The sequence below is a fragment of the Scyliorhinus torazame genome, chromosome 20 (genome assembly GCF_047496885.1).
Source record: "Scyliorhinus torazame isolate Kashiwa2021f chromosome 20, sScyTor2.1, whole genome shotgun sequence".
NCBI lineage: Eukaryota > Metazoa > Chordata > Chondrichthyes > Carcharhiniformes > Scyliorhinidae > Scyliorhinus > Scyliorhinus torazame.
In genome coordinates this window covers 14,773,043-14,791,305 of record NC_092726.1, presented here as the reverse complement: position 1 = coordinate 14,791,305, position 18,263 = coordinate 14,773,043, and the positions used below count along the sequence as shown (strand labels likewise).

Here is an 18,263-nt window from a genome sequence, read left to right as displayed (position 1 = left end):
ACATTAAGGGTAATTTAACATTGGCCAATTCACCTAACCTGCACATCTTTGGACTGTGGGAGGAAACCAGAGCACCCGGAGGAAACCCACGCAGACACGGGAAGGATGTGCAGACTCCGCACAGACCGTGATCCAAGCCGGAATCGAACCTGGGGCCCTTAAGAACAAATAAATCTACACTATATCATTTTACCATAATCCATGTACCTGTCCAATAGCTGCTTGAAGGTCCCTAATGTTTCCGACTCAACTACTTCCACAGGCAGTGCATTCCATGCCCCCACTACTCTCTGGGTAAAGAACCTACCTCTGATATCCCTCCTATATCTTCCACCTTTCACCTTAAATTTATGTCCCCTTGTAATGGTTTGTTCCACCCGGGGAAAAAGTCTCTGACTGTCTACTCTATCTATTCCCCTGATCATCTTATAAACCTCTATCAAGTCGCCCCTCATCCTTCTCCATTCTAACGAGAAAAGGCCTAGCACCCTCAGCCTTTCCTCGTAAGACCTACTCTCCATTCCAGGCAACATCCTGGTAAATCTCCTTTGCACCTTTTCCAAAGCTTCCACATCCTTCCTAAAATGAGACGACAAGAACTGTACACAGTACTCCAAATGTGGCCGTACCAAAGTTTTGTACAGCTGCATCATCACCTCACGGCTCTTAAATTCAGTCCCTCTGTTAATGAACGCGAGCACACCATAGGCCTTCTTCACAGCTCTATCCACTTGAGTGGCAACTTTCAAAGATGTATGAACATAGACCCCAAGATCTCTCTGCTCCTCCACATTGCCAAGAACTCTACCGTTAACCCTGTATTCCGCATTCATATTTGTCCTTCCAAAATGGACAACCTCACACTTTTCAGGGTTAAACGCCATCTGCCACTTCTCAGCCCAGCTCTCCATCCTATCTATGTCTCTTTGCAGCCGACAACAGCCGTCCTTACTATCCACAACTCCACCAATCTTCGTATCGTCTGCAAATTTACTGACCCACCCTCCAACTCCCTCATCCAAGTCATTAATGAAAATCACAAACAGCAGAGGACCCAGAACTGATCCCTGCGGTACGCCACTGGTAACTGGGATCCAGGCTGAATATTTGCCATCCACCACCACTCTCTGACTTCTATCGGTTAGCCAGTTCGTTATCCAACTGGCCAAATTTCCCACTATCCCATGCCTCCTTACTTTCTGCAGAAGCTTACCATGGGGAACCTTATCAAATGCCTTACTAAAATCCATGTACACTACATCCACTGCTTTACCTTCATCCACATGCTTGGTCACCTCCTCAAAGAATTCAATAAGACTTGTAAGGCAAGACCTACCCCTCACAAATCCATGCTGACTATCCCTAATCAAGCAGTGTCTTTCCAGATGCTCAGAAATCCTATCCTTCAGTACCCTTTCCATTATTTTACCTACCACCGAAGTAAGACTAACTGGCCTGTAATTCCCAGGGTTATCCCTAGTCCCTTTTTTGAACAGGGGCATGACATTCGCCACTCTCCAATCCCCTGGTACCACCCCTGTTGACAGTGAGGACGAAAAGATCATTGCCAATGGTTAGAATAGCGTCCTCACGGTGCAGAGGACCTGCATTCAATCCCGGCCCCGGGTCACTGTCCGTGTGGAGTTTGCACATTCTCCTCGTGTCTGCGTGGGACTCACCCCCACAGCCCAAAAGTTGTGCAGGCTAGGTGGATTGGGCACGCTACATTGCCCCTTAATTGTTAAAAGATAATTGGGTACTCTAAATTTATTAAAATATATATATTTTTAATGGATTTTTAACACTTAATATCAGAAGTTACAGAGTAAGACAGAACCCACACATGCATCAACACCAATTACAACAACATCTGTAGCTTTGATTATCATACATAGAGAAAGATACAAAAGGAAAAAGAATTTACAGAAAAAAACGGCTGCTGATGCCATCTGGGCCCGAGGTGTGCCCTCTGGGTCACATGAGACCGATTGCTTGCTGTGCTCCCCTGGGAGGGAGCTTTCATTTAGTTTTTTTTTGGAGGGGTTCCCTGTTTACTGTGCGGCCTTGTCCCCCGCCTTGGTTTTGTCCTGGCACTGGGCTGTGCTTGGTGATGGTGGGATTGGGGGGGGGAGCACATAGGGGCTGCTCACACTTTTTTGCCTACTGCTCTTTGTCTCTTCCAGTTCCCTCCTGCTTGCCCTGTATTTCCTGTGGTTTCGTCCCCCACCCCCGCACACCCCTCCCTGTTTCATTGTTTCATGCTCTGCTCTTGTGTGTGTGTGTGTGTGTCCCTTCCCTACTTTATTGGTTGCTGGTTCCAAATAGGTCTTGGAACAAGTTGGTGAACAGCCTCCACGTTTTGTGGAAGCCTTCCCCTGATCCTCTAATGGCGTATTTTATTTTCTTTAGCTTGAGAAATTCCGCCAGGTTGGACAGCCTGCCTGCAGCCTTGCGTGGCCTCCGAGTGCTGCCACAGCCCAAAGGTGTTTGGGTTCGGTGGATTGCTCAGGTTAAATTGCCCCTTAGTGTCCAATGGTCATGTGGTATTATGGGGAGAGGGTGGGGGACTGGGCCTAGGAAAGGGTGCTCTTTCGGACGGTCGATGCACTCAATGGGCCGAACGGCTTCCTTTTGCATTGTAGGAATGGAATTCTATGATTAAAAGGGCCCCCAAAAACTGACTGTTCAGCTCACAGTAGCTGTTTGAGAGGATTTGTTGAAACTGTCCTGCATAAATTATCACCACAGCCAGAGGAGGAATGAAAATAAATAAGTCAAATTAATTATTGACTAAAATTCTTTTGGATGCAATCATTACCTTTGAGATTAGTTACTATTTTAACACTGTCCTCAAGCTCACACCTAATTGTGATAAATTGATGTTTTGCAGGGGAGCCTGAATTTCATTACACAGCTGGGATGCATGGCAACGAAGTTTTAGGCCGCGAGTTACTGTTGCTACTAATGCAATTCCTGTGTACGGAATACACCTATGGAAACCCCCGGATCACACATTTAATCGATAGCACAAGAATACACCTTGTACCCTCTCTCAATCCAGATGGTTACGAACTGGCATATGAAATAGTGAGCACCTGATTGGAATACAGTCCAAGAGTCTTTTAACGAGTCGATGGGGCTTAAAATGTGGAGTTGGAAAATGTACTTCTGATTGATTAAATGTGCATTGTTCAACATCTTCTAAAATGTTTCCATGGCAGTGAATACTTGCCTTGTTGGAAATGACTGTCAATCTAAAAATTCATCTTTCATGCATGGGCATCCATGTTGCAATCTTAATGAGACTAGATTGGCAGTTTCCAAAAATGAAAATGAATTGAAAATCGCTTATTGTCACAAGTAGGCTTTAAATGAAGTTACTGTGAAAAGCCCCTAGTCACCGCATTCCAGCACCTGTTCGGGGAGGCTGGTACGGGAATTGAACCCGCGCTGATGGCCTTGTTCTGCTTTGCAAGCCAGCTGTTTAGCCCACTGTGCTAAACCAGCCCCTATGAATGAATAAAATGAGTGAAAACATGTCATTTTGGTGCAAAACCAAAAGTTGTTGGTCTCAAAAATTGGAAGGGACCACAAGAAAGAAAATAATCAAATATTTTCATTCTGCCACAGGGATCAGAACTCAGCAGCTGGGCACTAGGGTACTGGACAGAAGAAGGATATGACCTCAGTGACAATTTTCCTGACCTGACTTCAATGATCTGGGGTGCAAAAGACCAAAGAAGAGGTCATCAAAGAGTCCCCAATCACCATATTCCTATACCAGAAGAATATCAATCAGAAGAAAGTGCAGTGAGTTCGCAGCAGTTACATGTCAACCGTATGGAATATTTGTTACAAGGGGGTTGTTTTGTCTGAATCCTATTTATTCATTATTGGATGAATAAAATTGCAAGATATCTATTATGACCGTTTGTGGGCTCAGGAAGTGATGGTGTGGTCTGGCTGAGCTCGAGGAGTGAAAGTAGACTCTCATACAAAAGCAAAATACTGCGGCTGCTGTGAATCTGTTTAAATAAACAGAAGATTTCAGAGGTACTCAGTAAGTCTGGCAGTATCTACAGGAAGACGTTTTTTTAAAAAAATAATTTTTATTAAGGTTTTCATAAAATATCAATAACAAAATGAAAACATAGTACAAAACATAGTCCAAAAAAGCAACCCTCCATTAAACCCCTCCCCCCTGTACATAAATAATAAATTAACACTAACACCCCGACTTAGCACAACAAATATATACACCCCCTCAGTGTAAATAACAAAAACAAAAATAAAGTAAATCCCCCCGCCCCCCCCGAGTTGCTGCTGCCATTGACCAATGTCTACCTTTCTGCCAGGAAGTCTAGGAACGGTTGCCACCACCTAAAGAACCCTTGTACCGACCCTCTCAAGGCGAATTTCACCCTCTCCAACTTAATAAACCCCGCCATATCGTTGATCCAGGATTCCACGCTTGGGGGCCTCGCATCCTTCCACTGAAGAAGAATCCTTCGCTGGGCTACCAGGGACGCAAAGGCCAGAATACCGGCCTCTTTCGTCTCCTGTACTCCCGGCTCCTCTGCAACCCCAAATATTGCGAGCCCCCAGCCCTAAGACACCTGTCCTTGCCCCCAAAGAACCGGCTCATTCTTGTCCCGGTCATGTGTGCCCTGTGCAGCACCTTAAACTGTATGAGGCTGAGTCTCGCGCACGATGAGGCATCTGCCCACGTTCCTTCCTCGATCTCCTCTGCCAACTCCTCCTCCCACTTACCTTTCACCTCCACCACGAGGCCTCGTCCTCCTCCTGCATCACCTGGTAGGTTTCCGAGATCTTCACCACTCCCACCCACCCCCCCGAGAGCACCCTGTCCTGTACTGTGCGTGGCAGCAGCCGCGGGAATTCTACCACCTGCTGCCTGGCAAACGCCCTTACCTGTAAGTACCTGAAGGTGTTCCCGGGGGGAGCCCATACTTCTCCTCCAGCTCACCCAGGGTCGCGAACTTCCCGTCCACAAACAGGTCCCCCGACCTTCGTATCCCTGCCCTGTGCCACCCCGAAAACCCTCCATCTGCCTGGGACAAACCGGTGGTTCCCCCGTACTGGGGTCCACACCGAGGCCCCAACTGTGCCGCCTCCACTGCCCCCAGATTTTGAGGGCAGTCACCACCACCGGGCTCGTGGTATACCTCCTTGGAGGGAACGGCAGCGGCGCCGTTCCCAGCGCCCCCAGACTCGTACCCACACAAGACGCCGTCTCCAGCCTCTTCCATGCAGCCCCCTCCATCGCCCACTTGCGCACCATCGTTGCATTGGCGGCCCAGTAGTACCCACAGAGGTTGGGCAGCGCCAGCCCCCCCCCCCCCCCCCCCCCCCCCATATCTCTACTCCGCTCCAGGAACACCCTTCTCACCCTCGGAGTCTCTCGCGCCCACACAAACCCCATTATACTCCTGTTAACCCACCATAAAAAGGCCTTCGGGATAAACACGTGGAGGCACTGGAACAGGAACAAAAACCTTGGGAGCACTGTCATTTTGACTGACTGCACCTTACCCGCCAAGGACAGCGGCAAAGCGTCCCACCTCTTGAATTCCTCCATTTGCTCCACCAGCCTTGTGAAATTAAGCCTATGCAGGGCCCCCCAGCTCCTGGCGACCTGGACCCCCAAATACCTGAAGCTCCTCTCCGCCCTTTTTAGTGGGAGCTCGCCAATCCCCCTCTCCTGGTTTCCTGGGTGAACCACGAACAACTCGCTCTTCCCGGCACCTCCGCCTTCCTGGTGGTCACCAGGTCGAATTCGGCCTGAAGGCTGTGCCTCTTCCCAACAGTCCTTCCTCTAGCACCTCCGCATACCTCCTGTCTACCCTCACCATCTTCCCCACCAACCTCTCCCTCTCCCTCTGCTCCCTCCTCTCCTTGTGGGCCCTAATGGATATCAGCTCTCCCTTAACCAGCGCCTTCAGCGCCTCCCATACCATCCCAACTCGGACCTCCCCGTTATCGTTGGCCTCCAGGTATCTCTCTATGCTTCCTCGGACCCGCTCACTCACCTCCTCGTCCGCCAACAGCCCCACCTCCAAGTGCCACAGCGGGCGCTGGTCCCTCTCCTTCCCCAGCTCTAAGTCCACCCAATGCGGGGCATGATCTGCAATGGCTATCGCCGAGTCCTCGGTATCCTCTCCTCTCGCTATCAGCACCATGCTCAAAATAAAAAAGTCGATCCGGGAATAAACCTTATGGACATGTGAGAAGAATGAAAATACCCTAGCCCCCGGCATGGCAAATCTCCAAGGGTCCACCCCTCCTATCTGGTCCATAAATCCCCTCAGCACTTAGTTGATGGGCACGATCTAGTGGAAACCCAATGGTTGTGGGTTTTTCTGGGTGTATCCCGCCAGCTCTGTCAGCAGGTTCACGACTGCTACATAACCTCTTTGGCCCTGAGGAGCTTCTCACCAGTTTAGCCCACACTGAACCTGCTGGCTCCCCAGAGATGAGGGGCGGAATTCTCCCCCCACCCACGCCGGGTGGGAGAATCGCCCGAGCGCCTCGCGAGTCCCGCCATGCCGTCCCGACGCGATTCTCCCACCCCCCCAAACTGGCGCGGCGTGAATCACGGCTGGCCACTGGGAGAATCGCCACTTGCTGTTGATAATGGGCGAGCGGTGATTCTCCGGCCCGGATGGGCTGAGCAGCCTGCCCAACACGACAGGTTCCCACCAGTGCCATCTACACCTGGTCGCTGCTGGCGGGAACAGCACGGGAACGCTGGGGGGGCGGCCTGTGGGGGGGCGAGGGGGGTTCCTGCACCGGGGGGGGGGGAAATGGGGGGGGCTCAAAAGGGGTCTGGCCCGCGATTGGTGCCCACCGATCGGTGGGCCGGCCTCTCTGAAGGAGGACCTCCTTTCCTCCGCTGCCCCGCAAGATCGATCTGCCATCTTGCGGGGCAGCCGCGGGAAGGACGGCAACCGCGCATGCGCAGGTGACGTCATTTATGCGCCGCCGCTTTTACGCAGCGCCAAGGCCCGGCGCGCGTAAATGACGCGGCGCCACTCCTAGCTCCCCGGGGGCAGGAGAATCGGGGGCTGGGAACAGCCTCCGACGCCGGAGTGAAACACTCCGGTTTTCACTCCGGCGTCGGGACTTAGTCTCCCGATGGGAGAATTGCGCCCCAGGATGTCATTTTGAAAGAGCGCTCCTATCTCCAAGTGAACTTCAGGGCCTCCCACCCACAGGCAATGTCACCCCCTTCACACATGGCACGTAGTGGGGATGTCACTGAGGGCTCTCCCTCTTCCCACAGACCCTTTCGGGCCACCCACATCCAGGGCCCCCTCCTTCACCCCCCCCCCCCCCCCAATCTTTTATTGGTCTCTTCATACCCATCCTGCTCCTGCCCACCCTTCATACCGACGCCCCCACCCTTTTTTCATGGCCACAGCCCCCGTCAGGCCCTGACCCTTGGCAATGCCACCCTGGGTGCTCCTACCGGCTTTGCGGTGCAATCTGGGCACCTTGGCGGTGCCAACCTGGCAGTGCCATAGTCCTCACATTCCAGGGGAAGGGCCAGGGGGCCACCCTGCCCTATCCCTGACCACCCAGGGGCCTTTGATGGCCCGAAAGCGCCCCAGATGCCGTGATGCTTGGTCCATGCTTGTTTGCGTGGACCTATACTAATCAGGGCCGCGTGACTTCCCACTGGGGAGCCGGGAAGATCATGGGAGGCCGTTAGTTGGGGTCCTTCCCATTAATGCTGTGGTTGGCTTTAATTGGTGAGTATTGGTTTCTCTCCACATTTAGACATGATCCGGATCACGCCAATGGGGGCAAGCCGGTTAGATTGGAAGCTGACTGGGGCCCAGCAGAGGTCCCGATTTTCGCCTCTCCCGTAATCTAGCTGACTGGCCCCAATCCTCGCCGGACGTAACGTGGCCGTTAAATAGTGCTCAATGTTTCACTTTATGCCTCCTGGTTTCCTGTAACTATCCTATTCCATTCTCGCTAGTTTCTCAGTCTTCTTCTAATCTGTTCTGATGATAACACAGAATTATTGGTACCATTGTTTCTGATATATCTTCCTTTCGCCTCAGCCAAGGATTCTCTCGACTGTGTCCCATTTCCTGTTCTTCTGGCACGCCTTTATCCTCCCACCCAGATCCACAGCAGGATTTACGTTCCACAAGAATTGTCCTCACCACTCGCCACCAGTCTCAACATACTCTGCTCGTTCCACTACTTCCAGTGTGATGGCACCACTAACGCTTTCTCCCATCCCCTTTCAGCATTTGGACTCAAAACAAGTTCAAAAATTCCAGCGGATAACCACGCGTTGCAATTCTTCGAAAAGCGGGTCTTTGGTTACCGTTTACAGCTCACAAGAGTCAGTTTTAGTTTTTGTACTTGTCCCATTACATTTCATTACCACCCGCTTTTGCACTAATAGCACTTTTGAAAATGCAAGGTGTGGAAATTTGGAGCTAGCAACTTGTCCAAAACTCAAATCATCATCAGTAACCTGTCCGCTGCAGCAGAACCTTCCTGGTGCAGATCTGCTTTAGTAGTCACCCATCGAAACCTATCATGTACTGCAGATGATGAACATAGTCACCTCCGTCTTGAAGGATGAACAAGATGATCACTTTTGTCAATGAATCATTCTTGCCTTCCACCCTGTTAAATTCCTCAACTTTGTTCACCCTCTCCTCCTCCATCTGAAAAATCATCAACGTGTGTGTGTGTGTCTGTTTCTCGATCTCAATCTCACTCTCTCTCACAAAGTGAATGACTTTAAAGAATGCAGGGTGTGGGAACAGTGTCCTGTGGTTTACTGTGGGTAAACTACGAAAAGATAAGTGAACTGTGGAACAAGTAGTTTAATTTCACACTGTGAAAACAGTGTTTGTGAACAACCTTTTCACTCAAACGTTTCAATTTTTTTTCAGGTTGCTATGGAAACGCATGCTGTTGTAGCATGGTTAGAAAAAATACCTTTTGTGCTTGGAGCCAACTTCCTTGGAGGCGAACAAGTGGTGACATTTCCATACAACATGGGCAGATCTCAGGAGGAGGAGGAGGAAGAGATAATGCAAAGGCCACAGAGAGTAGATGATTATGAAGAAGATGCAGATGAACGGTTACGTTACATGGAAACACCAGATGACGCAATATTCCAGTGGCTGGCTATTTCTTATGCTTCTGCGCATCTTACAATGACAGAAACATATCGAGGCAAATGTCATACTGATGATTTTACTAATGGTTTTGGAATCATCAATGGTGGCGCATGGCATCCATCTAGTGGTAGTAAGTATGAATTACTTTACTATGCACACATAGGAATATAACCCACAATGTGACAGGGATTCTGTCCTCTGTGGACAGTGAATACTCCTTTTCCAGAGAGTAAGCAGAGAAGTTATCTAATACATCGCATCCATCCTGAATAAAGAGGGAGACATTGCAAATATTATCTATTTCACATAAATTAGGTTGGACTGACTGCAAAGCAAGCACTTAATCTTTTCAAAAATTCCCATTTGCTGTGTACAAATTGCTGCCACATTCCCTATGTTGCATCAATGACTACGCTACCAAAACAGAGCGTTTTCAGACATCCGGTGGTCGTGAAAGTCTTGCTGCTTAGCTTGTAGCAGGTGATGAGAGTTGTGTCGAGTTAATTTGCACAAACTGAGGGGCTGCAATCATCTCCCACAGAGGATGAGAGATTTGGCTTGGTGCAGGCTCTCCACACTGCTGGAATAATGGTGCGCTTGCCCTCTGGTGGTTAAAAGTGCTAATAAATCTAACTAGCCAGAAACCACTCTGAAGCAGAACCACAGCACAAAGTCTCTCAGAGTTTCATGAATCTTGGCATTCTCAACCAGAGAGAGCAGTGGAGGCTGGGTCATTGCACATGTTCAGGGCTGAGTTAGATTCATAGAAGGCCCATCGGGTCTGCACTGACCCTTTGAAAGAGCACCATACCTGAGACGGCTCCCTCGCCCCGACCTAACCTGCACATCTGAACACGAACAGGCAATTTAGCATGGCTAATCCACCTAAATCTGCACATCTGTGGATTGTGGGAAGAAACTGGAGGAAACCCACACAGGGAGAGAGCATACAAACGCCACACATTCACCCAAGGTCGGAATCGAACCTGGGTCCCTGGCACTGTGAGGCAGTAGTGCTAACCAATGTCCCTCCGTGCAGCCTAATTGTTCATCAAGGGAGTCAAGGAATAGGGAGGCAGGCAAGAAAATTGAGTTAAAGCCACAGGCAAATCATCCATGATCTTATCGAATGGTGGAACAGACTCAATGGGCCAGATGGCCTGCTATTGCTGCTCCTATTTCTTATTAATTAATTATCTCAGGCTTACTCCATTCCATCTTGAAGTATTCTCAGAGTGGATGCCACAATGCTCTGCTGAGAGTAGAGAAAATCTTGCAAGTTCTTTGAAATAGGTGTGTTGCTTCAGTTGCTTCTCGCCTCCTGAAAATTGTTGTCTTCTCTGCAGCTATGAATGATTTCAGCTACCTGCACACCAACTGCTTTCAGCTCTCCATTTATGTTGGGTGTGACAAATTCCCTCATGAAAGTGAGCTGGCAAAGGAATGGGAGAACAGCCAGGAGGCATTGCTCTTTTTTATGGAACAGGTATTGGACTGCCGCACAATGTTAATATTCAAGTCTATAGCCATGAGTGAAGTTACATAGTGGGTAGCAGGCAGCACCTGTAGAATTATGGAGAGGAAAGGAGAAAATACAGTGATCAAAGTTTCAGGTCACACATTAAAAGAGAAAAATGGAGAAAGATATTATTTTAATTGGGAAAAGAAAATCAAATGTCAAATTCATTCATAGTTTTATAAATAATGTGGAGGGAGGCATTCATACCAAATTAAGTCAAAGGGACAAACTAGAGGGTCTAATTATCAGGAAAACAAGCCAAAAGATAGAAGTGCACAAAATGATTTCTTGTTTAGAACCATTAACTACTCAAGTAATATTTTCCCATGTGCTGTAATACACAATTGGACCATTCAACAAAGCTCAGGATCTGGTTCAGAAAGGTTTGGATTTACAGGCAAAATTCTAAATGATCAATTTGAAGCCTGATGGCACTGTATTGTTTGTTTTACTGGCCTTGTCTTATTAACAACTTCTTGGAAGCAGGATCTGAAAATCAAGAATGTTATTCCCAAGTATGCTGAATGGAAGGACCTTTAGCTCATGTATTTTGTTTCAGGTCCATCGTGGAATCAAAGGATTTGTTCGTGATTTGGAGGGAAATGCAATTGCAAATGCCACAGTGTCAGCTGAAGGGATAAACCATGACGTGCTAACAGGTAATCAAATCCCTTCAGAATTGCAACAGATGCAATTTATCCACACCAAGAGGAAGAGCAAAGCAGGACACTGAGGCAGAAAAAGAGTAGATACACAAATCATGCAGTATTAATAAAATTATACCAGGCTTGGGTTTGAAAAGCACAATGGAAGAAATGAAGACTAAGACACATAATATCTAAAAGAGTTACAGTAAGAGACAAATTGGCCACTGTATCCACTAGTACTGCAGTGTGTTATTGTTCTGGTCTTGTAAAAGTTGACAATTCCTGAAAACTTCAAAGAAAGGTTCAGATTAAAGCTGATGCACCTTGAATTGGTTAATTAATTTGGAGATCAGTCACGTTCAGAGAATTTGTGGCTAAGAGAATTTTAACATTGAGTTAAGAAAGATTGAGTAACCGATACGGTGGCGCAATGGTTAGCACTGTTGCCTCACAGCGCCGAGGACCGGGTTCAATCCCGGCACTGGGTCACTGTGGAGTTTGCACATTCTCCCCGTGTTTGTGTGGGTCTCACCCCCACAATCCAAAGATGTGCAGGGTAGGGGGTTGGACACGCTAAATTACCCTGTAATTGGAAAAAGAATTTAAAGATTGAGAGGGAGGGGAACAAGGCAGCATGGACCGAATTGAAAACATGGGGATTAATATAATCCTATCATGCGAGCTAATTTATAAAGGAATAGAAAAAAATGGGCATTTTGTTACAACCAAGTGAGATGGGGGGAGGGGGGTGGGGGGGTTGGAAGATTTACTCCCTAATTTACCGCTCCAGGTCAGACCAGGACAGGTTTGTTTGTAAATTTAGGATGTTTTGTTTTTAAATATTTTTTTTATTTTATAAATTTAGAGTACCCAATTCTTCTTTTCCAATGAAGGAAAATCTTAGTTTTTTTCTTGAAGTTCCTTTGATGGATATTCACCATCTCGGTTGTGGATTTTTAGACTGCAGAGATAGAATTTTAAGAAGAGAGAGAGAAGGGGCTTCTTTACAGCTCCATTGGCAGCTTCTCCAGACTACTGTTATTTTTGAGCTTAGTCGATGTTTTAAAGTAATTTCAAAATGGTGACTCCACATGACCTTCTCTTCCTACAAGGGATTCAGAAGGGCTATGTTTATCTGGATGTCTGAATCTGGCTTTTGTTATATGACTCATATTATCCCGGTCATGTACTCCTTAAAGAGTCACGATCGATTGTGATGACCCACTTCCAGGTAGCTATTGTCCTCATAGATCTGTGGTCACTGCTGGAAAAATAGTATCGCAAATACGGTATTCCATTCATTTCTGTAGTTCCATTACATCTGTGACATCCTTAGGTGTGAAATTCCAACATGTCAGGGCATGTCTGCAGTGCAATCTGTTGAGGAGCTTTTTGAGAAAAGTGGTCAACATACACGATCAGACATCAGGTGACTTGTGGTAGCCATCTTTGATCAGTGTTTTTTTCTTGTCTTTCAAAGGTTCTATTTAAACAGTTCAGCATATATTTGGTTCACTGGTAAAATTACAAGTTCATATCACTCCGTTACAATTCCCAATATTGAAACAACGTTTTCACAAAAGGGAGTGGAAATATTGAATTATCTGCCCTAACGCGCTGCAGACCGACCCCCTCTAACCCCCATGCCCCTTTGATCTAAAAGCCCCCTCTTCCCTTTACCCATAACCCGATTGCCTCCCCACCAGTATGGTGGCTCCTTCCAGGAACAATTCTTTTCACTTTTGGCCCATTTGTTTTCTGTTTCCCCCACTCAGATTTTGTAAGCTCACCACTCTCCCCTCTCTCAGATCATGTAGGCCCTCTCTACCCTCCCTCTTCCACATTGTATAGATTTTTAAGAGAACAAAAAGAAAGTCAAGGTTTAAAGTTCCCGACTGTCCCTTATTTTTGCCCTCCAAGTCCGTTTTCAGATGAACTCTTTTGCTTCCTCCGGCGTGTTAAAGTAATGTTCTTTACTGTTGAACATGACCTATAGTCTCGCCGGGTCCACCCCACACCTTACTTTTAAATAATGCCGTTTTGGCCCCGTTAAACTCTTGGCCAGGTCAGCTCAAATGTCCTGGCAGTTGCGGATTGTTTGTCCTTTCCAGCAACACAACTGTGTGCTTCTCGTCCACTTAAGCACCCGCTCTTTATCTTGACAGTTGTGCATCGGTGATCTCCTGGCTTGGGCTTCTGCCGGATTGACCTCTGGGGATTTGGCAGAGCCTTCCTCTCCGACCAGTTTCCCAAACATCCTGGCGACGTATTCTGTTGGGTTGCTTCCTTCTGCGCCCTCTGGTAGCCCGACAGTTCTCAAGTTCTGCCAGCGGGACCGATTCTACTGATCACCAACTTTCCTCTTGACCTCTTTCGAGGTTGTTAACAACAGTGCTACCTCGGCCTCGAGCGAGGCGATCCGCATGCCCTGGTCGGACACCGTCGCTCCCTTCTATCTCTTCAGATGCTGTCAAACCTGCTGAGATGTCCAATGTTTTCTGATTTTTTTTCAGATTCCAGCATTCACAACAATTCCCCTAATTTTTCACCCCACCAGCCCCTGATTCAAAGAATCATCCTCCGCCAGTTCCATCAACTCCAGCATGATGCCATCAGCATTCCAGTGACGGTTTCCACTGGTCCACTCCTCCATCACCCCCAACACCTCACCTTCTTCCCACAGCACTGACCCATGTAATCACAATACGGCCTACTCTACTGGAGAAACTAATTGCAGACTGGGTGACCGCTTTGCAGAACATATTGGTCCTTCCGCAAGCAGGACCCAGACCTTTTCGTTGCTTGCCATTTCAACTCTCCATCCTGCTCTCATGTCTACATGTCTATCATTGGCTTGCTGCAATGTTCCAGTGAATTCCAGCACAAACTGAAGGAACAGCACCTCATTTTCTGATTAGGCAGGTTTGGGACATGGTTCCTGACCTCTACAGTGTCCTGCTCCTTTGGACACCTTCGGAATGGTACTGCTCTTCCAGGTCATCTGACCTTGTCACGCTGTTTCACTTTCTTCCTTGGAGGTGTGTTTCCAGCTAAGGAAATTCAGAAATAACCTGAGCATGCGCACAGGGCCATTTCCCAATCTAGAAATGAGAAAACGCAGCAACTTCAGGTGCGGCCATTCTCCAGCTGACGAATGCGCAGGAAATGTGGAAATGGAAAAGAAACACAAACTGCTCATATGCGGCCATACTCCAGACAGCAACAGCAGAGCCCTCTTGAGGCTCACTGGGAAATGTAGTTCCCAAACTCTGGAGGTCCCAATCTCGGATTTTAAAGAAAAGCTTTTTTTTCCTTTTTATTTGTGTTTAATCACATTAATAATAATAATCTTTATTAGTGTGACAAGTAGGCTTACATTAACACTGCAATGAAGTTACTGTGAAAATCCCCTAGTCGCCACACTCCGGCGGAGTCTTTTCGGGTACACGGAGGGAGAATTCAGAATGTCAAATTGATGCTCGATCAATAACTCCTGAGACGAGATTGGAGACAATTGAAGGCTTTATTGCACTAGATGTTTCCCCCAGCAGCACAGGTACAGAATGCAGCTACTGGGGAGACTCAGGCTCTTATACTCCGCCTTACTGGGCAGAACCAGCAGGCAGGCTTCACCAATGAAAATAGCAGTCTCAGGTACCTCCCACACCAATGGTCTTACAGCATTATTCAGGGTACCGTAATACCCCTAATACCGACCACCACACCAATTCACCTAACAAGCACGTCTTTCGGGACTTGCGGGCGGAAACCGGAGCACCTGGAGGAAACCCACGCAGACATGGGGATAACATGCAGACTCCGCAGATAGTGAGCCAATCGAACCCAGGTCCTTGGCGCTGTGAAGCAACAGTGCTAACTACTGTGCTACCGTGAGGATTAGTCGAGATGAAAGTTTCATTCTTTTCATGTTTGTAAACTGATGGTGAGATAGAGAAAGTTGATAAACGTTTTAACAAAAGCAAATTAATAACCAGTTTTGATACAAGATAATTCGCCTGAACTGGTAACTATTTCACCCTCCACAGATACGGTTTGACTAGCTGAATGGTTCCAGCAAATCATATGATTAATATTTTATTTATTGCATCTTACAGCAAGTGATGGGGACTACTGGCGAATACTAAACCCTGGCGACTATCAAGTGACTGTGAAAGCACAGGGTTATGCAACCAGCACACGTGTATGCCATGTGGGTTACGAGAATGAGGCCACACAGTGCAATTTCAATTTACGCAAATCCAATTGGCACAGAATTCAGCAAATCATGGAAGAATTTGGACGTAAGCCCATCAATGTGCTCCTGACGCGAGGAAGGAGAGTAAAGAAGATCCGCAAGGTTCGGGTGCGTGCAGGACATCGGATGCATCACCATAATCAGACTCGGAGTTCAGAATAGAGGACTCACTTATTTGCAGATTCATGGATTTATTTAAAGGAACTTGAATTAATGTCTTCTTATGTAAAAGCTCAGATGTAGCTGAAGGACTATTAATTGTAAAACCATGCTTCTCAAAAATCCGTGCACCTAACAGTCATTTCAATGTTGTGAATTTCTGTCAAATCTTTCCTTCGGGTTTACATGCCGTCTAGAATTTTTATGTCTCTGTGCAAACAGATTCAATTTTGGGAAACTGCTTATTAATTAGCACTCATTTAATATGACCTCTCAACATTAGCAGTATTAATAATAAAACAGAACACTCGCATAATTATATCAGAGAGGGGAATACCAAGAGAATGTGCCTCAAAACAAAGATCAACCCTGATCCATCAGGATAAGTGTGTTACTTAGATCTCTCAAGCCCATTTTCTGTGCAATCCTGTTGTTGCAAACATTGGAACCAAAGTGTACATTGGCAACCAACTACTCAGGCACAGGTACAGTGGAACCACAATCTGCACTGGCTTCTTACATATTAACCAATATTTCAAGTTCAGGTCTTCAGAAAGATAATTTCCACCAGACCATGCAAGGCTATTTTCTGAGACAAAGCTCAAAACTGGTAGATTTTTAAATAAATTTGCTTGATGAAGAGAATAAGGTTGTTGAGAGCAGAAATTTTAAATATCATGCCTAATCCTTGCAAACTGTGCCATTTATCTGAGATCAGTCATGGGCTGCACAACGTTTCAAAGCACCTGCTTAACAAGGGAAGCCACAGCTCAACACCCATTGACCCACGGCACAACAAGGCTGATTGCTTTAGAGTCAAGCGTGACTGAGATGGTACAATTAAACATTGCAATAATCACTGCATTGCTATGGCCTACAAAACTGATAACGGTCAAGCAACTCGGGAGTTTCTTTAACAGATTTACAAACTATCGTCCCTCTGAATAAACAGGTATTATCCCTACACACACATATCTGTATAATGCATGCTCGGGTTCAACAGATACCGGCCAGCCACCACTGAGCAGTCTAGCCTCCAGCTATACTCGGCAGACTGAAATATGCAGTGAACAAAATGCTGGTGGACATCTGATCAGACTAGTTTCTTCCAAAACATCCATCAGATTACAAAACAAAACTGGCCACACAAAGTCTCCCAGCAGCAAAAGAATGTGGAAGCATTTTGTTTGTACAGTGAAGAATTTAGGCGTTCATTCCAGTCTGTATATTTGTATCCTGTCTTGGATATCAAACTCTTCCAGCTGCAAGTTCATATATGAGACCTGGCAAGGATTATGTATTTATCTTTGCAGCAAAATAACAGAAGAATTATATATCTAACAAGGTTTTCCTACCACTACAAGAGTGTTTTAAGATAATTGTGAAACATTGCAATTACAAAGCACCAGTCAAATTTATGTGGGCAGCTATGAATAAGTACAAGTTGAAGAAAACTCCATAGTAAACTTCTGTGGTGGAAAATGCAAATATTAGTTCTGGTTTGAATGTATACTGCTTGGAATTGGCTGTTTACTTAGCAATTTCAGCTTTGCATCACTTTCAATACTGGTTATTGAAAAGCAGATGTTTGGAGGAATGTTTGATTTGAGAGTGAAATGGAGCTCCATTCAGCGATGAACATGATGGAAGCTATAAAGCCATGGACAGTGTTAAAACTTATTTTACTGTGGAATTTTTGGTAATAAGCAGATTTGCTCTGTATTTAATATTGCAGCTATAACTTGTTTTCTTGTGCAAATGTTATATTATAGAAAACATTTATTTTGAAAGGATTGGAAATGCAATTTTCTAAAGGGTTGTTATGCCCTTTCCGTGAACAAGAGTTCCTTTATGTCTTAAAATATATTCACACAACTTATTTTTCCAGAATAAACAATAGCAAATAATGAACTGCTATTTTGAATACGAGCTTAATTTTCATGACTATAGTTAGTCCACACTGCTGCATCAGAATGCTATTCAATTAAGGTGTTGGACAGTACAATAATTTTTTTTTAAATATTTTGTTTGTTTATATAAACAAACACAACAAATAAGAGTGGAAGCAAAATTGTACAACATAATAAATAACCATCACCCACATCCCCCCAACCCGCCCTTCCCCTCCTGCCTTCCCATTTTAACCCTCATCATCACCATCCTCCACCACCACCTTTTTCCCCTCTGCTGACACCTCAATTCTCCGGAAAAGTCAATGAACGCTTCCACCTCCGGGTGAACCCATCAACTGACTCTCTCTCAAGACATAATTGATCTTTTCCAACCTCAGGAATTCTGCCAGGTCACTCACCCACACCCCCGCTTTCAGCAGCACCGTGTCCCTCCACCCAAGCAAATTCCGTCACTAGGTTTTCAGGGAGGCAAAGGCCAAAAGATCATCCTCTCTCACCCCCCGGATTCCCGACACTCCAAACATCACTACCTCTGAGCCACCTTTTCCCCCAACATATCGGACATTACGTACGCAAACCCCTGCCAGAATCCCAAAC

At 46.5% G+C, this 18,263-nt stretch overlaps 1 protein-coding gene across 1 annotated transcript in view; it reads left to right on the top strand.

The window, feature by feature from the left end:
• Positions 1–17,664, top strand: part of LOC140396897 (inactive carboxypeptidase-like protein X2) — a 118,939-nt gene extending 101,275 nt beyond the window's left edge. The window contains exons 15-20 of the mRNA XM_072485744.1: positions 2,891–3,087; positions 3,631–3,810; positions 8,943–9,303; positions 10,520–10,659; positions 11,252–11,351; positions 15,455–17,664. Coding sequence (XP_072341845.1) covers positions 2,891–3,087; positions 3,631–3,810; positions 8,943–9,303; positions 10,520–10,659; positions 11,252–11,351; positions 15,455–15,756 — 1,280 coding nt within the window. The 3' untranslated portion in view covers positions 15,757–17,664. The remainder of the gene's footprint in view (positions 1–2,890; positions 3,088–3,630; positions 3,811–8,942; positions 9,304–10,519; positions 10,660–11,251; positions 11,352–15,454) is intronic.
• Positions 17,665–18,263: the final 599 nt, after the last annotated feature.